Below are 25,486 nucleotides of genomic sequence, written 5' to 3'. Positions count from 1 at the left end.
AGGTCAAATGGTTTGGAGATGGGAGATGGAAAAATAAGAATGGAAATAAAAATATTGTTTGGGACTTAAAAGCTTGCATCATGAGTCTGGTACCAATGACTGTGTGAGCTGCACAAGGTCCAGTTGTGCAGTTTATGTTATTGTCTGAATCCCTTGAGAGCAAAGTAATCCTTCCAACCAGCTGTTCAGTTGTATAGAATTACCATACAGTGCAAAAAACAACTTGCCCCTGCATCCTTCCTTCTAGTTCAATACAACTGCATGTTATCATTGAGCATGCCAGGAATAATGTTCCAATAAATCATCAGGTTTGTAATTTGCTTTCAAAGTATCATTCCCATGTGGTATCTGGCTTCATAGACAGCTTGTGCGAGCTGGAAGGACGGGATAGGGTGGTCCAGGTCACCACTGATTTCTTCACGGCCACCATCAGTGCTGTTTAGCGCCTGCCGTCAGCCAGTTTGTCTTTCCCCACGAGGCAGACCACTCCCTCACACAAATGTTTTTCTAAATGTCAGCCATTAACTCTCAGTGCTGTGGCTGTGTTCCCAGATAAACCTTTGGAGTATTGCATTTTTTTCACATGATTCCAAAAAATATGTGCACATATTTCAGCTTGTTTGAAGAATTTTCCCTGTGGTGTTGAACATTCTCTTTATATTAACTATTGCAAGATGGTAGAGTTTAATCAAAGTTTCTGGTTGAATTTGAATGGACTGACATGTTATGTTATGGTGTACAGAATTCTTACTCATCTTTTTTTAAACTGTAAACTTTGTTTGAAGAATGTGAGAGTTGAGGAAAGGAATATTTTCAAAAGTTGCTGTTTAGGGACAGTGCCAAACATAGACAGAGGGCGAAACTAATTTTTGTCTAACTTTCTGCCTTCACAAATAGCCTGATAAGAATGTGTATGCCTTCTATCAGAAAGCAATGTCCACTGTAAGGGATTGGTTAATTTCACCAGATGGTCGTGTAGTTATTTGGTGTGTAGTCATGCCCACTTGAACCAGATCCAAACTCAAATCATTTGCTTTCTGTTCACCTCTGCAACATTAAGCCCAATCTGATCTGAATTCCCAGAGGTCAGTCATGGGTGTTCTAACAGACGGTAATCCATTTGACATTTTATATATTGAATTCAATACATTGGAATGAGGAGGATAAGAGTTGGAATAAGCTTTCCTTGGAAAATAAAAGTATAGCAAACCCAGCTGTTAATAAGCATATGCAATTGGAGACAGATGGCTAATTTCCTTTTGTGATTGATTTTGACTGTTGGCTCTCATCTTATTCATTTATCAACTTCCTGTCCATTATTCTCATGGAGATCCACTGGATTTGGAGAGTTAGCCAGTCTACACAAAAGTTCGTGATACTCAACTTTCTTCAGCGCAACTCCATTTTAAAGTCCGACTTTGCATTGACAATTTGGGGTGCCGAACAAGAGTTGTTAAAGGGGAGGGGAAATGAAGGGTTTTGTGAGCCTGGCTTTGCCTGCTGAGCATGATGGGGGTTGTGGTGCCTTCTGCTGATTAGTTGGGGAGGAAAATAAAGTTCAGCTTGTGGGAATTCTTTAAACTGCAGTTAAATAAGAAAACCTCAGCCTTTTCAGAGGCTATTTGTTTGCAGCCTATCAACGTGAAAAAAGCTATTACTGCCTTGGGGATCCACAGACCCAACATGTCATCTTGTACCCAAACTCTCAGTTTTGGGAGCCCCACAGTAGTATAACTATTGTCTTGAGCTGCATATAGTTACCTATTTCTGCTGTAATCCAATGCAAGACTTGCTCAGCCCAATACTACAAGTCTCTGTTAGTGTTATGTGCATGATTTTCTCATCAGTACCTCTACTAAGGCATCAAATGCAGCCTGACTGTTAAGGCAAGTCGAAGCTGCAGGTAGGAATGGGAAATTGTTGCTGCATCTCAATAGCGTTGGGTTGAGACGACACTTGGGGTGTAGTGCATTGTTTAGTCTCCATATCTAAAAAAGGATATACTTGCTTTATTTGCTTTAGAGGAAGTGGCAACCACTGATTCCTGGTATGATGGGGTTGTTTTTTAAAATAGATATTGAGTTTGAATGGTCAACAAACACTGGAGTTCAGTAGTGTCAGATGTGGTATAATTGGAAATATAAAATTCTAAAAGGACTTGCCAGGATACACGGAGATAAGCTATTTCCCTTGAAGAGTGTAGATTGAGGGACAATGGTATCAAGAGAAGTCATTGGTGTTTTAGAACTGAGGTAAGGAATTTCTTTGCTGAGAGAATCCAAAGACATTCTGCCCTCCATTTCATCGTTATAAATATCTGTGTATATTGAGACTAAACTCAAGAGTTTTGGTTACTACATAAATCAAGGGATATAGGAATTGGGCAAGAAATTGGCATTGTGGAACTTCCAACATGATCAGAGCAAGTTCGAGTGCCCACATGGCCTACTGATTTTTTTTGTGTATTCTGTGTCTTTTGAACTCTCGCGTTAATTTTGAGAGCAGAATGATCTGTTGTGCATTACATTTGGTAGTGTTCGTGCACTAATAAAGTGTGAATGACCAACTTTAAATGAACAACACACTGGGAGATCTTCTAGCATGTAAAATGTCTTAAAACTCCGTGCTTGACTTGCAGTGTTTTTTAACTCGGATGTCATATCCTAAAGCAGCAAGAGAAATACTACCTCTCGAATAATGACTGGTGAGAAAACTTATGACTTTATTTTTGTTGATTGGATTTTTAAAAATTCCAACTTATTTCCATCTGCCATACTGCTCATGTCAGAGTGTATCTATCGAATAAAGACTTTTTTCAATTGCCTGCCATAAATGCTATTGCTCTGCTCATGCAGCCAATCAAAAAAAATCCTTCATTGATTTATTTCTCTGTCAGCACACAATCCTGGCTCTCCCCTTACAAACATTTCCATGACTAGCACCATAGATGAATCACTTTTTAATATATGTATCTCTGCCTCTCACTTCTGGTATTATACTCTAGTTGACTTGAATTTCACATTAATGAAATTTTTTTAACCATAAAGTTTAAGTGGCAAAAAAACACTGAAATCCTTTAGAAGACCCAAACAAATCAGAACAGAATTCTTACTGGAGTGATTGGGACCAGGTGGACCTCGTTGACTTTGAGCTTCTTGGAGTTGTTAACCTGGGCCATTCAGGAAAGCTGACTAAATAAAACTAGGACATTAGAATCTCCTCACTGAGGACTGACTCTGAACCTGCTGGTGAATTGAAGGATGACTTGGTGAAGGGACCTGGCCATTGAGCCATTATTTCAGTGGATAGATCCTGGGCTTGACATTTGTGTATGAGACAACCAGGAAAAAAAGTATATAACCATGAGATTAGAATTTCCTCAATCCGGGTGACTGAGCTGGCTTTACAGGCCCTTCGGCCCAACAAGTCCACACTGCCCCGCCGAAGTGCAACCCACCCATACCCCTTACCTAACACTACGGGCAATTTAGCATGGCCAATTCACCTGACCTGCACATTTTTGGACTGTGGGAGGAAACCGGAGCACCCGGAGGAAACCCACGCAGACACGGAGAGAATGTGCAAACTCCACACAGTCAGTCGCCTGAGGCGGGAATTGAACCCAGGTCTCTGGCGCTGTGAGGCAGCAGTGCTAACCACTGTGCCACCGTGCCGCCCACAACCAATGTACTATGCACTAGTAAATAAAAGGTGACATGGTGACAACAAAATAAATGTAACCAGGAGATTAGAATCTCCTTAGTCCGGGTGACTGACTGAGCTTGCTGGCTGCAGTGTACTGTGTACTAGTAAATAAAGGACTACCTGGTGATGGGACCCAGCCCCTGTACAGTTATTTCATTGGCGACAGGAGAAACAGGACATAGCTGAAAAACATTTGCCTGTAACTGTCATCTTGGATTTGGGGTAAGCATTTCTGGCGTCATCCCTTCATTTGGGAAGCTTGACTCATTTGACCCTGCTGTCAAAGACTGAGCCTGTAATGTGGAAAAAATACAATGTTTTTCTGGGTAAATGACATTGAGGCAGATGAAAAGCAACAAATAATCCTTCTGATTGTGCTTATGGACCTGCATCATTTTCACTTATACAGGGCTTAACTTTCCCAGAGGCACCAGACACTAAAACCTTCCAAAAGTTGACGGAGCTGGTTAAGGAATATTAGAAAATGCGGCAAGTAGAACATGGGAACTACAGGGCATCTTGTAAGGGAAGTGGACACTCGTACTTTTTCGACTGAGCTTGGGAACACTACTTGAGTGCAGCCAATTGCAGAGTCTCATGCACGGCATGTGCTGAGCAGAGGGACCCTCTGCCAACCCATAGCAAAACGCCACAACAAAGCTGAGCCTCGGCCAAATGGCTAAAATGTTCTTCAGGGTCTGGGCTGGCAGTGGAGGAGGCCAAGGATGATCAGTTTGCGAAGGGAGTGGGAAGAGGAATTAAAATGGGCAGTGAATGAGAGGTCAGGTTGGCCCTTGCGGGCCCGGCTGAGATGCTCGGCGAGACGTTCCCTGAGTTTATGTTTGGTCTTCCCGGATACAGTAAGCTAGTTTGGAGGAGAGGCAAGTGAACTTTGTCTCACCTGAAAGGACTGTTTGGGGCTCTGGATGGAGGTGAGGGGCATAGTGTGCCAACAGGTGTTTAATCTTTTACGATTGCAGGGGAAGGTACCAGGGGGTTTGGGGGGGAAGCTGGAGAGGTTGGTGGCATAACCAAGGATTGGCGAAGGGAACGGTTCTTGCAGAAGGCAGAGATGGATGGGAAGGGGAAGATGTTCATGATGATGGAGTCTAATTGGTGTTGGCGGGATTGTTTCAGGATGATATATTGGATGTGGAGACTGGTGGGGTGAGAGGTGAGGTCAAGGGGGACCCTCATTGGATGACATACTAATAACAGAGTCGACCAATAAAAAGCTTGGAGAACTTGGACATAGTGCTCATAGGTTTCTCCCAGGCAGACGTACGCCTTAGAAGAGAAGGTGCCCCAAGTGATCTACTTGGGTTACAGAGTTGACAAAACCAGGTTACACCCATTAGAAGAGAAAGTGAGGATGATCGAAGGGCCCCTGGCTCCCACATCTGTACCAGAGCTTAGATCTTAGAGTCATAGAGATGTACAGCATGAAACAGACCCTTCGGTCCAACCCGTCCATGCTGACCAGATATTCCAACCTAATCTAGTCACACCTGCCAGCACCCGGCCCATATCCCTCCAAACCCTTCCTATTCATATACCCATCCAAATGCCTCTTAAATGTTGCAATTGTACCAGCCTCCACCACTTCCTCTGACAGCTCATTCCATACCCACACCACCCTCTGCGTGAAAAAGTTGGCCCTTAGGTCTTTTCTATATCTTTCCCCTCTCACCCTAATCCTATGCACTCTAGTTCTGGACTCCCCGACCTCAGGGAAAAGACTTTGCCTATTTACCCAATCCATGCCCTTCATAATTTTGTAAACCTCTATAAGGTCACCCCTCAGCCTCCGATGCTCCAGGGAAAACAGCCCCAGCCTGTTCAGCCTCTCCCGATAGCTCAAATCCTCCAACCCTGGCATCATCCTTGTAAATCTTTTCTGAGCCCTTTCAAGTTTCATAACATCTTGCTGACACTCCCTAGGACCTTACTATTAAGTGTATAGGTCTGCTAAGATTTGCTTTCCCAAAATGCAGCACCTCACATTTATCTGAATTAAACTCCATCTGCCACTTCTCAGCCCATTGGCCCAACTGGTCAAGATGCTGTTATAATCTGAGGTGTCCACTACACCTCCAATTTTGGTGTCATCTGCAAACTTACTAACTGTACCTCTTATGCTCGCATCCAAATCATTTATGTAAATGACAAAAAGTAAGGACCCAGCACCGATCCTTATGGCACTCCACTGGTCACAGGTCTCCAGTCTGAAAAACAACCCTCCACCACCACCCTCTGTCTTCTACCTTTAAGCCAGTTCTGTATCCAAATGGCTAGTTCTCCCTTTATTCCATGAGATCTAACCTTGCTAATCAGTCTCCCATGAAGTCCATATAGATCACATCTACCGCTCTGTCCTCATCAATCCTCTTTGATACTTCTTCAAAAAACTCAATCAAGTTTGTGAGACATGATTTCCCATGGACAAAGCCATGATGACTATCCCTAATCAGTCCTTACCTTTCCAAATACAGGCACATCCTGTCCCTCAGGATTCCCTCCAACAACTTGCCCACCACCGAATTATGGATAGTATGTATAGAGAGGTGATCACACTGCAGGATAAGACTCCACAGGCAGAAATTAGACTTTGGTGGTTCAAGAATTCCCTGTGACAACTGGAAGGCATATCCAGTCAGGTCATATGGGTAGAGCTCATGGAATGGTGGAATCAGTTTAATGGGTTTGGATTACAGGTCTCCAACAGCCAGCAGGCTGAAAGAACTGTGGATGTTGTAAATCAGAAACCAAAATGGAAGTTGCTGGAAAATCTCAGCAGGTCCAGCAGCATATATGAGGAGAAATCAGAGTTAACGTTTCAAGTTCAGTGACCCTTCCTAAGAACAGGGTGCTAGAGGAAAAGATATGGGGGCAAGTACTAGAGACCCTAAAATAGTGAGGAGATAAAAAAACAAAAATGTAGATAAATTTCTATCTGTAGGAAGAAGAGGGCAACAATGATCGGAGACTTTAACTATCCCAATATCAACTGGATTTCAAACAAATGGCATTGAGGGTGAAGAATTCAGGTACTGTGTCTGGGAATTTTTTTTTAAACAATATGTGAAAAGCCCAATGGAAGAATACATAATACTAGGTTTAATTTTGGGAAATAATGATGGACAAATGGGTAAAGTGACAGTGAGCGACCATATCAGGGATAGTGACCACAATTTGATTTGATTTAATATTATTATGGAAAAGGACCAAGATAAATCAGGAGTAACATTTTTTAACCTGAGAGAAGGCAAATTTTACAAAACTGTGAAGTGATTTGGCTTGGGTGGACTGGACAAACTAGTGGGAGGCACTAAAAACTCAGATCTTTAGGAACAAAGCAGACATGTCCCCTCCAAAAATAAGAATGCTACTGCTAACTCTAGACCTCCATGGTTGTCTACAAAAATACAGAGGATGATTAAACCCCCCAAAAAAGTTTTTGATTCTCACAAAAAAAACTCTACAGCAGATAGTTGAAGGAGTATAGACAGGACAGGGATCTAATAAAAAAAGTAAGAAAATCAGATAGGGCATGAAAAAATATTAGCAAGCAAGATAAAGGAATACTCAGAGATACTTCAATATATAAAGAGAAAAAAAGGAGAGGTAAGGCAAAGGTGGGATCTATCAAAGGAGAAGAAGGGAACTTGTGTGAAGATGCAGAGAGTATGGGATGAATTTTAAATGCATCTTTTGTCTTTGTATTCACAAGGGAAAGGGATGATGTGGATATAGTAATCTAAGAAAAGCAGTGGACATACTATTGGACAATATAATTATAACAATGGAGGAAGTGTTAATGGAGTTGGAATCCTTGAAACTGAATAAATCACCAGAGTCAGATGGATTGTTCCCTAGGATGGTGAAGGAGGTCAGGAAGGAAATAGCAGATGCTCTGAGGATTATTTTCCAATCTTCACTGGACACAGGTGAGGTGCTGGAGGAATGCAAATGTGATTCTGTTGTTTAAAAAGGGTACAAAGGAAATGCTAAACATTTATAGGCCAGTTAGTCTTACTTTGGTGGTAGGCAAATTGTTAGAATCAATCCTGAGAGATCAGATAAAGTGTCACATAGAGCTACTCAGGGATAGTCAGCATGATTTTGTAATGGAAGGCCATGCCTTTCAAATTTGAAGATGTGACAAGGAGAAGCAATGATGGTAGTGCAGTGGTTATCATCTACATGGATTTTAGTAAGGCATTTGACAAAGTCCCACATGGCAGATTGATCAAAAAAGTAAATACCATAGGATACACGGTAATGTGTTGAATTGGATTCAAAGTTGCCTTGGCAAATGGCAATGGACAATGGCTGCCCTTGCAAACAGAAAACTGTTCATCTTCTCTTGGAGGTTGTGAATTATTACAGAAAATTCTTATGTAACCTGGCCTCCATCCTGGCACTCTTACACCTGCTATTGAAAAAGGGTCAGGAAGCCAAAAAGTAGTCTTTAGGGAAGTGATAGAGAACTGGCTGTTATCATCTAAGGTGTTTTAAAACCATCGTTTAAACTTAGTTTCTCAAAGTCAGAATTTTTAGCAATGATTAGGAGCTTAGTATGTCAATTTTAAAAAAAAACTCAATTCAACCCAATGCAACATTTTCAAATGTCTTGCGCAAGACTAACAGTGTAAATTAAGTTGTTTTTATTATGTTACTGATTTCTAATTGTTTGAAATCTGACTTTCTTCAGTAATGCAACCTATGGAGAAACAAAGACTCACCAGCTTCTGGAATGCTATGTTTAATTGTGTCTATGCACTCTCAAACAGCAAGTTTCTATCAGTTCTAGAGGAATATGGAAGTGGATACTCACAATTTTGCAGTCATTGTTACCACAGAATCCAGGCCTTTATGTTTTAATTCATTCGTGCTCAGTGTCAGAGAGTTATCCCTGCACTTATATATCCAGCTTGCAGTATGACAGTTTAAGCCTGTGAAAAATTTACTGGCATCGATCACTGTGATCCTTTTGAGCAATCCCCACAACTTGTCTTTTCAAGCTGCAGCAATGTGTTTACTGTTTCAAATAATTTCTCAAGAAGTGGCACCAAGAACAGTAAAACCCTTTGAAGATAAATTTTAACAACAGGAATATTTGTTTGAACTACAAGGAAGGCGAGAGCTGAGATCCAATGACTCAGGCCAAGGGAGGAGAGGCCGATCAGATGTTTGAATATAGAACAGGCCCTTTGACCCATCATATCTGTGTTGACCATATTGTCATTCTAAACTAATCCCATCAGCCTGCACATGGTCTGCATCCCTTTATTCCCTTTCTGTTCATGTCTGTCTAAATACTTCATGTTGACCTTCCTGTTTTAATTGTATGCTCTGTATCACTACCCTTAAACACATGGATGGTTCATTAAGTCTTTGTCTTGAAATTCACCCCAACCTATACATTGTACATCCCAAAGCAGATTGGTTGCCATCACGTAGTTGTTAGTTAGTTTTTCTCCTCACCTTTCCTCTCATTTGATGGGCATTACTGATGTATGATTTGGATGAAGAAATGATTGAATCGCTGAGCACAGTCACGAAAGCTTCAACACAGATTTGTTTTCCATGAAATAAAGACAAATTTGACCTACAGACTGATTTTGTATACCAAATTCAAAACAACGATGTTATCAGAATTGACAGGAGAACTGTCATGGGAGATCTAGAAGTGTGTGTATGAGTATGCATATATGTATGTATGTATCCTGTAAATCAAATAGTTGTATCTTTTTAACTGCTGAAGAAGTCTTTTACTGTGCAAACCTGTCATCTTGTGTTTTTTTTAATCTAGTAAAATTGTCTCAGCTAATGTTGAGTTGAAGGTATTTTTAGTGACTAATTCATGGGGTGAATCATTATTGTATAAACTTCAGTTTTCATATTGTAACTATTGTCCAGCTTCTATTGTCCAGAAGATACATGGGTTGTGACTAAGCTGCACATATAATGAGATAGTTGAAGGCGAAGTATAAATGATTCATCGTCTCCTGTATTTTCTCAAGGTTTATTGATAATTGTCATCTGGCTGGTGTTACATGATTTAATTATATTGACTTTGTGTGGAACAGATTTCATCGCTAAAGACACAGATTGCAAATCAGGAGTCAGACATGCAATCCCAGGAAGAGGAGCTGAACAAAGCCAAGACAGAGCTAAATAAACTACAGCAAGAGGAATCACAATTGGAACAGAGCATTGAGGCTGGCAAGGTACAACTTGAGACGATCATCAAGTCACTAAAATCTACTCAGGATGAAATTAACCAGGTGAGAACTATGTATATCAGTTGCATTCCTATTACGTCAGATTTTCTGCATCTCTCACAGCCTCAGGTACGTTTTTAAAAGCAGGATAGAGATCAAGAAGTCTCCATAAATTTACGGAAGAAATGCCTTTTGGAAAGAACTATTGAGTATAGTTCAGACTACCAAATTGGAGGAGGCAAGAAAAACTGCTTTCTCTACCTTTCATTCCCATAGCCTTGCTTTTTGTATGAATTAACTTTGTGGAGTAACTTCACCATCAATTCAATGATTTGACAAAGAGGTCTTTTATTGAATATGCTCATCGTGGAAAAAGAGTGATAATCAACCTATAGATTTGTGGCTTTTATTTCTAATTGCTGTCTGCATTTCCCCATTGCTTGGTTTTATGGCCCTTGAAGACTTAATATGTGTGTGTTCGCGTGTGTGAGAGAGAGAGAGAAAATTGAGGAATGACTAAGTGTCCATCACTGAACACCTTACACTTCTACATAAAAGAACATAGTGAATATGTTGCTTTTATAGACCAGATTACCAGTAGGATCCTGCTTTGAAAAATATAGTAGATTATAAAACTTTGGAAAACCAACCTGATAGCAAATCAATAAAGTGGAGATTAATTTAGAAAGAAAAAAATAGAGGATTCTGGCAAAACTTTGGTCTTGCAGCATTTGGGAAGCGAAACAGCACTAATGTTTTGAGTCTGACATGACTGTTCGAAAGTGAAGATGGTAGGGCCAACTGCACTCCCTTGAGAACTTCCTGCTGGAGATGTCCTGGAGCCGAGATGACTGACTTCCAACAACTACAACTGTCTTCCTTTGAGCCAGGTATGACTCTAATTGGCAGAGTTTTCCCTTGATTCCCATTGATCCAGTTTTGCTAGATCTCCTTGATGCCAAAATTAGTCAAATGCAGCTTTGATGTCAAGGGCTGTCACTCACCTCACCCTAAGAATTAGCTGTTTTGTCCATGTTTGTGCTAAGGCTGTAATGAGGTCAGGAGCTGAGTGCCCTCTGGTGGAATTTAAACTGAGCAACTGTTATTGCTAAGCTGCTTGATAGTACTGTTAATGACATCTTCCGTCATTTTACTGATCATGATTGGACTGATGGGATGATAATTGACTGAATTGGAATTATTTTGTTTTTGTGGACAAGACATACTTGGCAATTTTCCACATCATTGGGTAGATGCCAGTGTTGTAGCTGTACTGGAACAGCTTGGCTAGGGATGTGGCAAGTTCTGGAGTGCAAGTCTGCAGTACCATTGCTGAAATGTTGGCTGGTCCCATTGCCGTTGCAATATCTAGTACCTCCAGCCATTTCTTAATTTCACATTAAATAAATTGACTGAAAACTGGCATATGTAATGCAGGAGATCTCTGGACAAGGCTGAGATGGATCAACCACTCAATCCTTCTGGTTGAAGATTGTTGCAAATGCATCAGCCTTATCTTTTGCTCGATATACCAGGCTCCCCTACCATTGAGATGGAGGTATTTATGGTGCTGCCTCCTCCTGTGAGTTGTTCAAATGTCCACCAGCATTCATGACTGGATTTTGAAGCCTATTAAGTGGGACCAGGAATTGGCCATTTGACCCTTTTAGCTTGCTCTGCAATTCAAAATGATCACAGTGAATCATTCTGCTCAGTACTCTGTTCCTGCTTTCATCTCATAAGCCCCAACTATATCTATCTCTTTCTTGAAAACATTCAATATTTTTGCCTCAACTGCTTTCTGTGGCAAAGAATTCCTTAGGCACACCATTCTTGTGTGAGGAAATTTCTCCTCATCTTAGTCATAAATGGCCTATCCAATATCCGTAGACTGTGAGCCCTAATTCTGGACTCCCTAATTATTGGGAACATCCTTCATGCGTTTACCACTATTGTGGGGAAAATCACCAGCCTTGGAGTCAGAGTTGCGGTTCAATGACAGAGTTTAGTGTACAAGGGAATACCGGAGCTCTGGGGAGAGCAAGACACCAACAGTACAGTGGTCAGCTGTGATTCTTCTCTCAATCCCGGGCACGTCAAGATACTTTTATACATTTTGTAATAATAGCTCAGTGTTGAGGTTATTGTCTTTGTAACATGTTTTGTTTATGGTAAACATTGCAGAATCGTTAGTAGTTTCGGCGCAGTCATTGTTAATTTCAGTGCAGTTGTTGTCAGTTTTGATGTTTGTGTGGAAGTCCATTGCTGTAGTAATGAGAAGGATGATTACTGCAGCCCTGGCTGTTATCACTGTGTATTGAGTCTGTTAGCATTTCTATCAAAGGTTTTGGCTGGACCTAGACACTTTGGGCAGTGTACGCTGCTCATGTGTATTCTCTCCCCCACCCACCTTAAGCTAATCATTTGGGTTGTGAGTGCATTGTGTTGGCATTTTGGTGGCCCCAGGCAGTATCTGTGTTTGCTGTGTTGTCTCTCTCCATGTTGTGGTCTGGCGGCAATCTTGTGTGTCAAGTAGCCAACGTGTGGCTCAGAGGCCATCTTGTGTGTCACCCTGCCCCGTGCCATCTCCCACTTCACTCCCCCCTTTGTGGTCAAGGAGGTGACTTTGGAGATCTCCTGCAGATCACCCAATTCACTTGTACAGTAGGTCATTTCTAGGGATTCTTCCTCCTGAGGGGTATCATGGAGTGCCAATTTCGTTGGGGGCTTTTCTTGATGGCACTCACTGCTGGTACAGTTCTTGTCAGTAGCGCCTTACAGCAGAGCTTTAAACACCCGAGGCCCACACAGAATACCAGCATGAGTACAATGAAGAGAACTATCGCGTGTGTCAAATAGGGTCCGCAAGATTTGCCTCTCAATCAATTTAGCCAGCTGTCTGTAATAATGGCTATCTGTCGAAAATTATCTAGCTGGTGTCTGATATTCTTGATGGCTTCAGTAATATTATAAAAGGCATCAACAACATGGGTGACACAATTGTCACCAACAATTGTACAAACTCCCCCTTGCTGTGCTAATTGATAAGCCACCGCGTAACGTGTCTGCTGTCTGTAGAGTCTGAGTTCACCAATTCTATATTAACTGCTTCCAGAGCTTTTGAGGTATTATTGCCTAAGACAGTCAGGCAAGGTAATTTCGGTTTTTAGCACTGACAACCCTTGCTACTGCCTCCCCCCCCCCCCCCCCCCACCCCCCCCCAGCCCTCTGCAAAGATAGAGATCCCAAAAATCCATATCCCAATGATGACTCCAAAGTTGGGGGTCCTGCACAGAACTCCTGACTGATGGAGCGGGTCACTATCCTTCTCTGAATATGTACCTCGCTGGGGCATGGTACAGTCAAGGGTGCAATTGTCCCTACTGCAAACACGTTTGGGGTGTCTGTTGCATAACTCCCCTTAAATAGAAAAACACATCCCTTCACTGCTCAGTAACAGACATTGTCCTGTCCTTCTGTCTGTCTGTCCACCCATGTTGCCCCTGATCCCGCAGGTGCCTCCCACAGCTGGTAAGTATTGAACGGTTACATCAATGTGACAGCTGACATGGGTGTCATTGCACTGATCATGTATGAATTGTCTGCCTGTGATCACATTCAAGCATGCCTGCTCGCTGCGGGTGCAGGTAAACTATCCCCTGGTGACTGTATAGTGCTGATATGTGTGCTGTGCCTGGATGCATGAGTCATTTTTGGGAACCAGGGCATAAACGCATTCCCAACTCTGCCCTGTGAAACAGAGTAGGTAATTACCGGGTTTTAAATGGGTCTTTCCTTCCCTAGGCTGGGGGACCCGGCCCCAGGGGCTGGTGGTCTTGTCCAGCTGTACACATCTACTCTGGAGTCCACACTTGTGTTTCCCTATCTACCCCTTACACGGCGCTCCTGAGGTGTCTACTGTGCACAGGTCGTGAGGGGCCCACACCGGGTGGCCACAAATAGTGAATCTACTGATCATGCTGGTTGGTAGCAGACAGTTCAGTTTCCATGTAGACTTAGATGGGTTTTATAGAAGAGATTATCTTCAAATCCTGACATGATCCCAACAGTCGCGACACTTAGACACAGTTAAATACAGACATGTATATGCATTTTGCAGTTAAACTAAAGTTATCAGTCAAATTCTTTGTTTTCGTCAGGAAGTGCAGTTGTGCTTCTGTGTGGTTTGTCCTGTCATGTTTTTGGTACTCCCCTCGGGATGACATTCTTGGCTGCCGCTCCTGTCTGCGCTTGAAGAATGGTCAATGACATTAGTTTGGTCACAGGAGTCTTTAAACGGTTTTAGTTGGGTCCAGTGCTTCCATGTGCCTTTCCCTATACTATCTATGCAGGCCCAGGTGTCCCCACTTATTCCCACGTCATATGGCCCGTTCCATTTTGGGGCAAAGCCTGGTTTGTCAGGCAGTGCTCGCACCATGGCGCGGCTTCCTGCTGCTGGGACCTCAGGGAAGATTTCAAGTTCCCCTGCCTTGACCTTTTTGTCCTGTCTATCAATTACAGATTTCTACATGCCTTTCAATTGGTCATTTAATTCTATCGCATACCGCTGAATTTTGTCCTTTAGTGGACCCACATAGGTGCCACCTGTGATTATTGTCTCCAACAATTGCATTGCTCGCCCGGTCATTTATTCATGTGGTGTTAGCCAGGTTGCCAGATTCATGGTGGCTCTTAATTTCATTAGTATGGCTGGCCATACTTCAGCCCATATTCTGCTTGAGGTGTGCGTAGCCTTGGCTAAAGTAACTTTTGAGCATTCTATATATTCTCTCTGCCACCCCTGAGCTCTGGTGTGAGAGGGAATGTGAAGTTTTTGTCTAATGCCGAGTAACTGATAGACAGTCTTCATGACCTTGCCTGTAAAATATGTCCCTTTGTCGGAGTCGATCTGGAGGGCTACCCCTCACCTTGGCATCACCTCCTCTGCTAATATTCTGGCAACAGTGGTCGCAGTGCAGCTTTATGTTGTGCACAAACCATGCATCTGTGACAGTACTTAGCCACATCTCTTCCCATTCCCTTCCACCACCACTCTCTCCCGAGGCTTGCTATCATGGCCTCTCTACCTGTATGGGAGAGCCCGTAGTGCAGTTCAAGCAATGTGTTCTGTATACACACTGGTGCTACCACCTTATCTGCTCGCCTCCAGACACCATCCCTCCCCTTTGAATGCCCCCTAGAGTTCTCATTTCTCTCTCTCTCTCCCTGCAGGTTGTCCTCCTGTAGCTGCTGAATTTGGATAGCATCTTTTGATAATTCAATAGTGACTATGGCAGCATCATCAGTGGCTTCTTGTCCTAGGTTTTCTGAGCTGCTGCCTAGTTTCCTTTGAAGTTTAGACAACTTGGACTTTCTTTTGCTGGCTCCTTTTGATGGGCTTGTATTTTTATTACTGCAGCCTCTTTTGGCTGTTCACTGACATGCAATTGTGCCTGAACTCTTAGTTGGTGTTTGATAGGGGATCTCCCCACGATGGTGAACCCTCTTCTACCCAATGCCGCTATGTAGTCATGGGACTACACCAAAGGCATATTGACTGTCTGTATGATATATATACACAATTTTTCCTTTTGCTTAGTTCCAGTGCTTTGGTGAGTGCTGCCAGTTCTGCTACCTGTGCAGACTGACTTTCATCAATCCTTCCGGACATAACTGTTTCTAACTTATCATTTATCATAGCGCATCCTATTCGGGGCGACCCTGCTACGTATTTTCGTGACCCATGAAGAGGGTCTCCTTGGCTGGTATCCTTTACTGTCCCCCCATCTTCATCCCCATCTATATCCCCACAGTTGTGCGGTTCCTCTGTGACTAGAATTCCCCAACTGGGTTTTCTCTGATATCCCTAACTATTACCACAGACTGACTTGGGGATAAAAGAACTGCCCCCCACTTTGCCCTTCTCATATTGGAGATGCCTCTCTGTTTCCCTGGGTTTAGCATCTCTACTAGGGTGTGTTTAGTGTGGAGGATGACATTCCCTGTCATTACTATGGGCTCGCTAACCCTAATGATCCAAGCAGCACAGTCTAAGGCTGCTATGCACCTGAGCAACCCCGGTGACTTCTGGCCCTTCTGTAGTTGAGTAGTACACTACGGGCCTTCTCCTGCTACTGTGGTCGTGGTGACCACTGCAGAGTAAAATCCTCCCTCGTTATTACAGTGGATGTGAAAATCCTTGCTGGGATCTGGCAGCCCTAGCCTGATATGAGCCGAGTTTTAAGCTGACTGTATGCCTCCTCCTGTTCTGGCCCCCAGGTTACAGTTTCCAAGGCAGGCTTGCTTCCTTTAATTAGTCTCTGGATCAGTTCAGCCAATTTTGCGAATTCCGGTATAAAGCTCCGACTGTAGTTGAATAGCCCCATAACCTTTCTGACCCCCCTGACGGTGGCAGGTCGTGGCATCTGTTGGATTGCCTTCTTGCGGTCATTTGGCATTCCTTTGAGTCCCTGGAATATAAGTTGTCCCAGGTATAAGACTTGTGTTTTGCCATTTGTCCCATTGTGGGACTAACATTTAACCCTGTGGTTGCCAATTCCTGTAATACTAGCCCTAAAGCTTCCTGGTGTCCTGACTTGGACTCTGAGGCAATTAGGATATCATCTACATACTGGAGGGCAGTGCTACCCTCTGGTAGATCTATTATCTTCAAAATGATGCTCATCACCCTATGAAAAATAGTGGGGTTGTTGTGGAACCCTTGTGGCGGGTGAGTCCACATATACTGCCTGTCCCTTACTGTAAAAGCAAATTTGTCATGGGACTCAGGGTGTAACGGGATAGAACAGAAACCATTGGCTATGTCCAAAACAGTAACAATCTTGTGCTCGGGGGCCAAGCCGTTTAAAGTGGTGGAGGGGTCTGCTACAATAGGGTGCAATTTGGTGAATGCACTCAGTCTTTTTCCCAGGGTAGGGGAATCAAGAACTAGAGGGCATCAGTTTAAGGTTAGAGGGGAAAGGATAAAAGAGAATCTGAGGGGCAACTTTTTTACACAGAGAGTGGGTACGCATATGGAATGAGCTGCCAACGGAAGTGGTTGAACATAGAACAGTACCGCACAGCACAGTGCAGGCCCTTTGGCTCTCGATGTTATGCCGGCCTTCTCTCCCACTAGGCTACATACTCTTCATTATACTAACTTCCATGTATCTATTCCATGAGTCACCTGAATGTCCATAAAGTATCTGACTCTACCACCACTGCTAACAATGCACCCACCACTCTGTGGAAAGAACCTACCTCTGACATCTCCGCTAAATCTTTCTCCAATCACCTTAAAATTACACTCCCTGTGATAGACATTTTGCCGTGGGAAAAAGTATCTGGCTATCCACTCCATTTTATGCCTCTCAACATCTTATACTCCTCCATCAAGTCGCTTCTCAACCTTCTTTGCTTCAAAGAGAAAAACCCTTTTCTAGGTTGAACTCCATCTGCCGCTTCTCAGCCTAGTTCTGCACCCTGTCAATGTCTGTTGCAACCTACAACAGCCCTCCACACCATCCACAGCTCCACCAACCTTCATGTCATTGGCAAACTTACTAACCTCCTTTCAACTTCCTCAACTTCCTTCATAAGACATGACCTCTGGTCCAAGCAAAATCCTGGTAAATCTCCTCTGCACCCTCTCTAAAGCTTCCACATTTTTCCTAAAATGAGGCGACTAGAACAGAACACAATATTCCAAGTGTGGTCTAACCAGGACTTTATAGAGCTGCAGCTTATCGCAGCTCTTAAACTCAAACCCCCTGCTAATGAAACCCAACACCCTATCAACTTGCGTGGCAACTTTGAGGGATCTATGGACATGGACCACATGATACCTCTGTTCTTTCACACTGCCAAGAATCCTGCCTGTAACCCTGTATTCTGCATTCAAATCTAGCTTTCCAAAGTGAATAACTTCACCCTTTTCTAGGTTGAACTCCATCTGCTGCTTCTCAGTCTAGTTCTGCACCCTGTCAATGTCTGTTGCAACCTACAACAGCCCTCCACGCCATCCACAACTCCACCAACCTTCATGTCATTGGCAAACTTACTAACCTCCTTTCCACTTCCTCATCCAAGTCGTTTATAAAAATCACAAAGAGCAGAAGTCCCAGAATACTGCTAGTCCCTGTGGAACACTCGGTCATTGAACTCCAGGCTGAATACTTTCCGTCTGATGGTTCTCAGGAAAATGCACAACAGAAATGTGGAGGTTGTTGAGGAAGTAACTGCTGATTGTGGTGGATAAGTTTCTCCCACTGAGGCAAGGAAGGAATGGCAGGTTGAAGGAACCATGGGTGGCAAGGGATGTGGAACATCTAGTCAATAGCAAGAAGGACGCTTTCTTAAGGTTGAGGAGACAAGGATCAGACAGGGCTGTAGAGGGTTACACGGTAGCCAGGACGGAACTGAACAAGCCCCAGCTTGTACGAGGGGGCATAACTACAAATTGAGGGGTGATAGATTTAAGACAGATGTCAGAGACAGATTCTTTACTCTGAGTGATAAGGGCATTGAATGCCCTACCTGCCAATATAGTCAACTCAGCCACATTAGGGAGATTTAAACAATCCCTAGATAAGCCCTAGACGAGCTGAGAATAGTTCACAGGTCAGCGCAACATCGAGGGCCGAAGGGTCTGTTCTGCGCTGTATTGTTCTATGTTCTATGAATGGATTTATGAGAGCAAGAAGGGGGCATGGAAAAGCCTTGGTGGGTAGGATTAAGGAAAACCTAAGGCATTCTCCACTTACATGAGGAGCAAGAAATTGGCCTGATTGAGGGTAGGGCAGATCAGGGATAGTGGAGGGAACATATGCCTGGAGTCAGAGGAAGTAAAAGAAGTCCTTAATGAATATCTTGGTTTCTGTACTGAGAAGGACCTTGACATTTTTGAGGACAGCATGAAACAGACTGGTTTGCTAGAACAGGATGACATTGGGAAGGAGGACGTTCTGAAAATTTTGAAAAACGTAAGGATAGATAAATCCATTGGATCAAACAGGATACACCCAGGTACTACAGGGAGTGAGGGAAGAGATTGTTGAGCCTTTGGCAATGATATTTGCGTTCTTACTGTCCAGATGATTGATCAAGAAAGGCAATAGGGATAACGCTGGGATTACAGACCAGTCAGTCTTATGTCTGTGAGGGGCAAAGTATTGGAGTAGATTCTGAGAGATAGGATTTATGATTACTTGAAAAACCATAGTTTGGTTAGAGAGGGGCAGGTCATGCCTCACAAACCTTAACAAATTATTTGAGGATGTGACAAAACACATTGATGAAGGTAGAGCGATTGATGTGGTGTACATTCTTTTTAGCAAGGTGTTTGATAAGGTTCCCCATGGTAGGCTCATTCAGAAAGTAAGGAGGCATGGCATACTGGTAAATTTGGCATTCTGGATGCAGAATTGGCTGGCCTCATTCTCCCTCCCCCAATTAAAAACTTTCCCATACTGTCTGCTCCTATCCCTTTCCATGAGTATAATACAGATCATGGAGTTGTGATCACTATCGCTGAAATGCTCTCCAAGAGATCTGACACTTGGCATAGTTCGTTGACAAGCACCAAGTCCAATATGGAGAAAGTGAGGACTGCAGATGCTTGAGAAAGGCTTATGAAGGGCTTCTGCCCAAAACGTCGATTCTCTTGCTCCTCGGGTGTTGCCTGACCTGTTGTGCTTTTCAAGCACCACACACTCGACACCAAGTCCAATATGGCCTCCCCTCTAATCAACCTATCCAAATACTGCGTCAGGAACCCTTTCTGGACACATCTCACAAAAACTGCTCCATCCGAAGTATTTGAACTAAGTCGGTTCCAATCAATATTAGGTAAATTAAAGTCACCCATGATAAAAACCCTGTTACTTCTACAGGTTTCCAAAATCTGCCTCCCAATCTGCTCCTCTGTGTCTCTGTTGCTAATGGGAGGCCTGTGGAAAACTCACAATAAAGTGACTGCTCCTTTCCTGTTTCTGACTTCCATATGGACAATATAGACCAACTCTCCTCGACGCTCTCCCTTTCTGCAGCTGTGCTGTTATCCCTGATTAACAATGCCACTCCTCCACTTCCTTTACTTTCCACGCAGTTCCTTTTGAACATCTAAACCCTGGAACATCCAACAACCATTCCTGCTCCTGTGATATCCAAGTCTCTGTATGGCCATAACATCATAATTCTATAGCTGAGGCGGGTACATTAACAACATTTAAAAAGCATTTGGACAAATACATGGATAGGAAAGGTTTAGGATATGGGACGAGTGCAAGGAAATGGGGTTAACGTGGATAAATATTTTGGTCAGCATAGACCAGTTTGGGCTGAAGGGCCTGTCTCCGTGCTGTAGGACTCCATGACTCTATGATGTGCTGCAGACCCAGTCTAGCAGCTATGACCTTTAGATCATGGCCACCTTGATCAGTGGTGGTGCTGCTGGGCCACTCTTGGTGGTGACCATTTGAAGTCCCCCATCCAGAATACATTCTGTGCCCTTGCCACCCTCAGTGCTTTCTCCAGTTGGTGTTTACAACAGTGGAGTACTGATTCAGCAGCTGAATGAGGTGTGCCATATGTGATAAGCAGTGGAAGGCTTCCTCACCCATGCTTGACCTGGTGTCATGAGACTTTGTGAATCTGAATCAATGGTGTGAACTCATAGGCAACTGCCTCCTGAGTGTATACCACTATGGGACAGGACATACTCAGGGGATAGTGATAGTTCTGTCTGGGACATCGTGTGGGTTATGATTGCTTGACTAGCCTATGAGATAAGCTCTCCCAGTTTTGACACGAGCCCTCCGATGTTAGTAAGGAGGACTTTGCATAGTCAGTGGGGCTATGTTTGCTACTGCTGTTTCTGGTGTATTAATACCAGGTGGTCTGTCTGGTTTTATTTCTTTTTACATTTCTAGTGTTAATATGACTCAATGCTTGTTAAGCCATTTCAGAGGGCAGTCTGGAGTCACATGTAGGTCAGGGTGACAGTTTCCTTACCTGAAGAACATTAGTGAATCAGTTGAGTTTTTTTATTACAATTGATGATGCATTCATGGACGTCATTAGATTTTTAATTCCAACTTTTTTAGGTAAAATGTTATCCAGACTGTTCCTTGATCACCTTGTCCATTCAGATCTTCATTGACCTACTGTATTCACCTCAAGACCCCATTCCAGCTCCCTCTATCCTGATGTGGAGGTGCCAGTATTGGACTGGGATGGACAATATCAGAAGTCACATGACACCAGGCTGATTATCGTCCAACAGGCTGATTTGAAATCACAGAAGCTTTCGAAGCGCAGCCCCTTCATCAGGTGTGGTGAGAGAGCAGGGCACACATACAAAGTATATAGGCAGAGAGATCAAAAGATCATATAACTGGTATGAGTGGAGTGTCAGATAATATATCTCTACAAGTGACCAAGAATGTTAAGACTGTGAATAAAGTGTTTCTAAAGTCAATGGTTCCTGATGAAGGGCTTTTGCCCGAAACGTCGATTTTACTGCTCCTCGGATGCAGCCTGAACTGCTGTGCTCTTCCAGCACCACTAATCCAGAATGTGATGTCATGACAACCAGGCAGAGCAATAGGAATATACAAAAGGTGACATCCCAAGTCTGACACTAAATTATAGGTGTGAAGCTTTGTTCAGAATCTGTCTGTTTTAGCCTGGAATCAGGCTTGTTTTATTCTGAAAGCTGGAATTTATGAGATGCCACATTGACTAAAAATTGTGTTTTTCTTGAACAAAATAGAATGTACCTGCAAATAAACAAACACCTTGGGTGAAATGATTCACCCCATAGATTTTGTGTGTGTTTGGATGGAGGGCATATGTGTGTGTGTGTGAGTGCACTTGAGAGAGTGCGAGAGCATGTGTGTGCGAGAGAGAGTGTGCGCGCACGAGTATGTTTATGAGAGTGTGTCTCCGTGCACGTGTGTGTGTGTCAAAGTGTGCAATAATTAATTCAAAACTGGACAAACTATTTAAGGTAAAGAGATCATAACAATTTATCACAGTGATGCTGTCAAAACAGTACAGTAAGGAAGATTGTATAGATACAGAGCATTGTGGCGGTGTCACCTGTAGTGCAACACAAACCCAAGATCACTGTTGAGGCCATCTTCATGGGTACGAAACCTGGCTATCTGTCTCTACTCGGCGATTCTACCTTGTTACGATCTTGAAGTCCACCTTGGAGGATGCTTACCTGTTTTACTAAATGAAGAAATGGGCCCCTCCAAAGGGGCCTCTTGGTTCAAGATTGGTCAAAAGAATCACTATGAGTATGATCTGTTTAAAGCAAGGTTACCACGTTAATAAAATAAGACAGCCTGATGCAATTCTGTCCAGCCACACAAAGGTTAAAGCTTCTGTGCTCCGTGGCGAAATTGCGCAATTGCATTCAAAAATTACACATTATTTGTATTTTTTTTGCTTTAATGACAAGAAAAGATCAATCAAATGTAATAAGGTGACATGACTAAAATGAAGATATGGACCCCTCCAGAGGGGCCCCTTGGTTCAAGAATGGTCAAAAGGATCACTGGAGTGCGATCTGATTAAAGCAATGTTACCTGTTTAATAAATTAAGGCAGACCTGGCGCAGATTTGTCCAGCAACAAAGAGATTAAAAACTTCTCTGTTCTGTTTTGGACTATGACCTGGTGTCAAGTGAATTTCAAGTTTCCCTCTACCCCTGTCCACTTTCTTTTAGTAGAATCTCCACAGCCCAATTTTTGACTACCTCTCTGGCTGTACATCTTTACCTCCTTTTATCTTGTACTTTCTGCCTTCCTCCCTGAAGTGTTTAAAGGATTCTCTAAGTCAGAGTCACAAAATAAATGTTGTTCTGCTCTAACACAGTCAAGAAATGAACCTAGCAGCTTTAACACAGTTAGCAAAACAGAGAATGTAAGCAGCTGGACAAATTGTGCAGTTGGAACTGTGTGCTGTTTGCTTTAGACAATAGTTTGTTTTCTTTCTGCAAAGTGTTTGAGTTGTGAAAATAATGTTTTCATGGACTGAATTGTTCCATAATGGCAAAAGAACAGATCAGCAAGGTCTTGTTGTGCAGTTACTGTAGTGCGTGGGTTGCAGATGAGTGTCTATGGTAGCTTAGAGAATTGAGTGCGGAATGGGGGAAGCAGTGATAAGAAGGAATATGTGTACTGAAGCTGATGTGTGGTAAGAAGGAATGCAAGAGGTGGAAATGCAATGAAAAACAAATGGAATGAATTTTTAAAAAGTACTGAGGGACAGACTGAGAGTCAAACTTTGAAGCAAAGTGAAAAATAAAATTCCACATCTTGTAAATCTTGTATCTTTCTGTTGATTTTATTGGCTTGTGGAGGTTATCTGTGCTGTTTTCTTCAGTAATTAGTTGTCTCAGAATCTGCTGTGATCTCATTTGTAATTATTATAAAAATTCCACGAAGTTCTTAGCAAATGAGAGGTCACAGTTTTTGTGTTATGCACTGTTTAGAGACAGTCCAGCTGTTAACTTGCATTGTTTACAAATGTGCAGTAATGCAAACTTGCCACTTGGGGGCAGAATAGCTTCACCGATTTGCCTAGCATTAGTGCTTATGTAGTGTTATGTGATATTACTTTCAAACTTTAACATGTGGTAAAGGCGGGTAATATGGCAGTATACGACTAATGCTGTTACATTTCATTGATGTCTGTCCACCAATACTATAAGTGATATCACTCACTTTCTGCATCTTTAAGGATTGTAAGATTAGTTGCAGTTTCCTGCTACCTGCTGAAGTACTACTCCAAACACACAGTGCATTTATGTTCTTCTGAACTGTCTTTGTATCTACTCTGTCAGCCATGACTCTTGACGTGGAGTCACAAGGTTCTGGGTTCAGTTTCCATCGTCGGCTCGAGCGCATTAGTCAAGGTTGAGACCCAAGTGCCACACTGAGGGAGTGCTGGACAGTTGGAAATGCCATGCCATTATTTCAAATTAGTGTAGGGCAGTTATACTGGTGTTCTGGACAATACTTAACTCTGTGTAGAAATCAAACAGATTATCTGGTCATGATCACATTGTTTGTGAGAGTTTGCTGTGTGAAAGTTTGCAGCTCCAGTCTTTGCACTATAACAGTGACTGCATTTCAAAAGTACTTCATTGACTGTAAACAATTTGAAAAAGCATGTGATAATAAAAAGTGCTATATAAATAGCAGTCTTTGTTTCTAATTTAAATATTGTATTTATATTGAGCACCTTATGTTAAGTTCCTAATGTGATCCCTTATGCTCTCATATCTCTAGGCAAGAAGTAAACTTTCCCAATTACAAGACTCACAGCAGGAAGTTAGTAAAAACATTGACCAGTACAGCAATGCGTTGAACGGCTCATTAACTGATCATGGTGGGAGCATGACTAACCTGGCAGACATGAGTGATGGCCTCGCTGAGAGAGACAGCGGCTTTGCAACAATGGTGGGTAGGGAGACACACAGTAGAGTTATTTCATCGGCTTTATTTTGTCCTTTACTCTCCTCCTCTTTATCCTCTCACCACTGAAAGATAATTCTTACAAAGGAGCAGTCTAGCAAAAGCAGATTGTTGATTGCTCTTTGGCTGAAAGAACTCCAATATATATATTTAAAATGATTCTATCTGCTTGCATTGAACACTATTTCTATTTCAGCAAGCAATATTCTACCTACCTTTTCTTGTTGTTCCTTCCAAAGCAGTAGTCACAGCATCCCTACAGTGTGGAAAGAGGCCATTTAGCCTATCAAATCTGCATTGATCAATCATAATTTAACAACATTAATCTTTAACTGGCCCATCACCTGTTTTAACTGTGTGTGTAAGGTAAGAAGATGAGAGATATATGGACCCACATGTGCTGTAAGACTTTTAATCAATTACAGATAACTATTATATAAATATTTATGTCTGTCATAGTCATACATTCTGTCCTAATGTTGTTTATGGTCAAGTAAGTAAAACCTAAGGCACATAAAGTCAGCTTGTTGCACAAGGACTGTTGTGACCTAGCAGTGTTACACTGAGATATTAATACTCCTGGCAGGATATCTTTCACAGTGTGACAAATTAATGCAATCTGTTTTCATCATAAATATTGACAAAGTAATAACATATACATTTCATGGAATCATGAAATCAGACTGTAAAGTTTTGCAAATGGGAAGTTGTGTCCAGCTGTAAAAACTTAAATAAGGTGGATACCTTATTGGTTTTGCTTCTCTGCTGTTTCTCATAGGACATTCTATTCCAAACAATGCTTGGATATTTTCATAAAAGACATTCCTCCCAACCCCTCCCTTTGAGTTTTTGTGCTAATGTTAAATATATGCTTTTTGTTGCAGACTCATTGACCAGTAGAAATAGATTTCCTTGATTTACCTCATCAAAACTTCAGAATTCGAGTTCCTCTTCATGATTTTCTCTCTCTTTTAGAGAAGAAAATCCCAGTTTCTTTAGTCTCTCCTGTAAAGTTAAGCTTCTCATCTCTGGGACCAGCATGCGAAATCTCCACTGCACTCTATT

General features: G+C 42.5%; 1 protein-coding gene across 8 annotated transcripts in view; it reads left to right on the top strand.

Annotated features, from left to right (window-relative positions):
* The window catches only part of eps15l1a (epidermal growth factor receptor pathway substrate 15-like 1a), a 377,875-nt gene that overhangs the window by 187,044 nt on the left and 165,345 nt on the right, over positions 1 to 25,486 (top strand). For all 8 annotated transcript variants that reach the window (XM_072593645.1, XM_072593644.1, XM_072593643.1 and 5 more), the window contains 2 exons: positions 9,798 to 9,995; positions 24,236 to 24,406. In XM_072593645.1, coding sequence (XP_072449746.1) covers positions 9,798 to 9,995; positions 24,236 to 24,406 — 369 coding nt within the window. The remainder of the gene's footprint in view (positions 1 to 9,797; positions 9,996 to 24,235; positions 24,407 to 25,486) is intronic.

The sequence above is a fragment of the Chiloscyllium punctatum genome, chromosome 24 (assembly GCF_047496795.1).
Source record: "Chiloscyllium punctatum isolate Juve2018m chromosome 24, sChiPun1.3, whole genome shotgun sequence".
In the NCBI taxonomy this organism is placed as follows: Eukaryota; Metazoa; Chordata; class Chondrichthyes; order Orectolobiformes; family Hemiscylliidae; genus Chiloscyllium; species Chiloscyllium punctatum.
The sequence above is the reverse complement of the archived record's forward strand: the minus strand, read 5'-3'. Positions and strand labels throughout refer to the sequence as shown.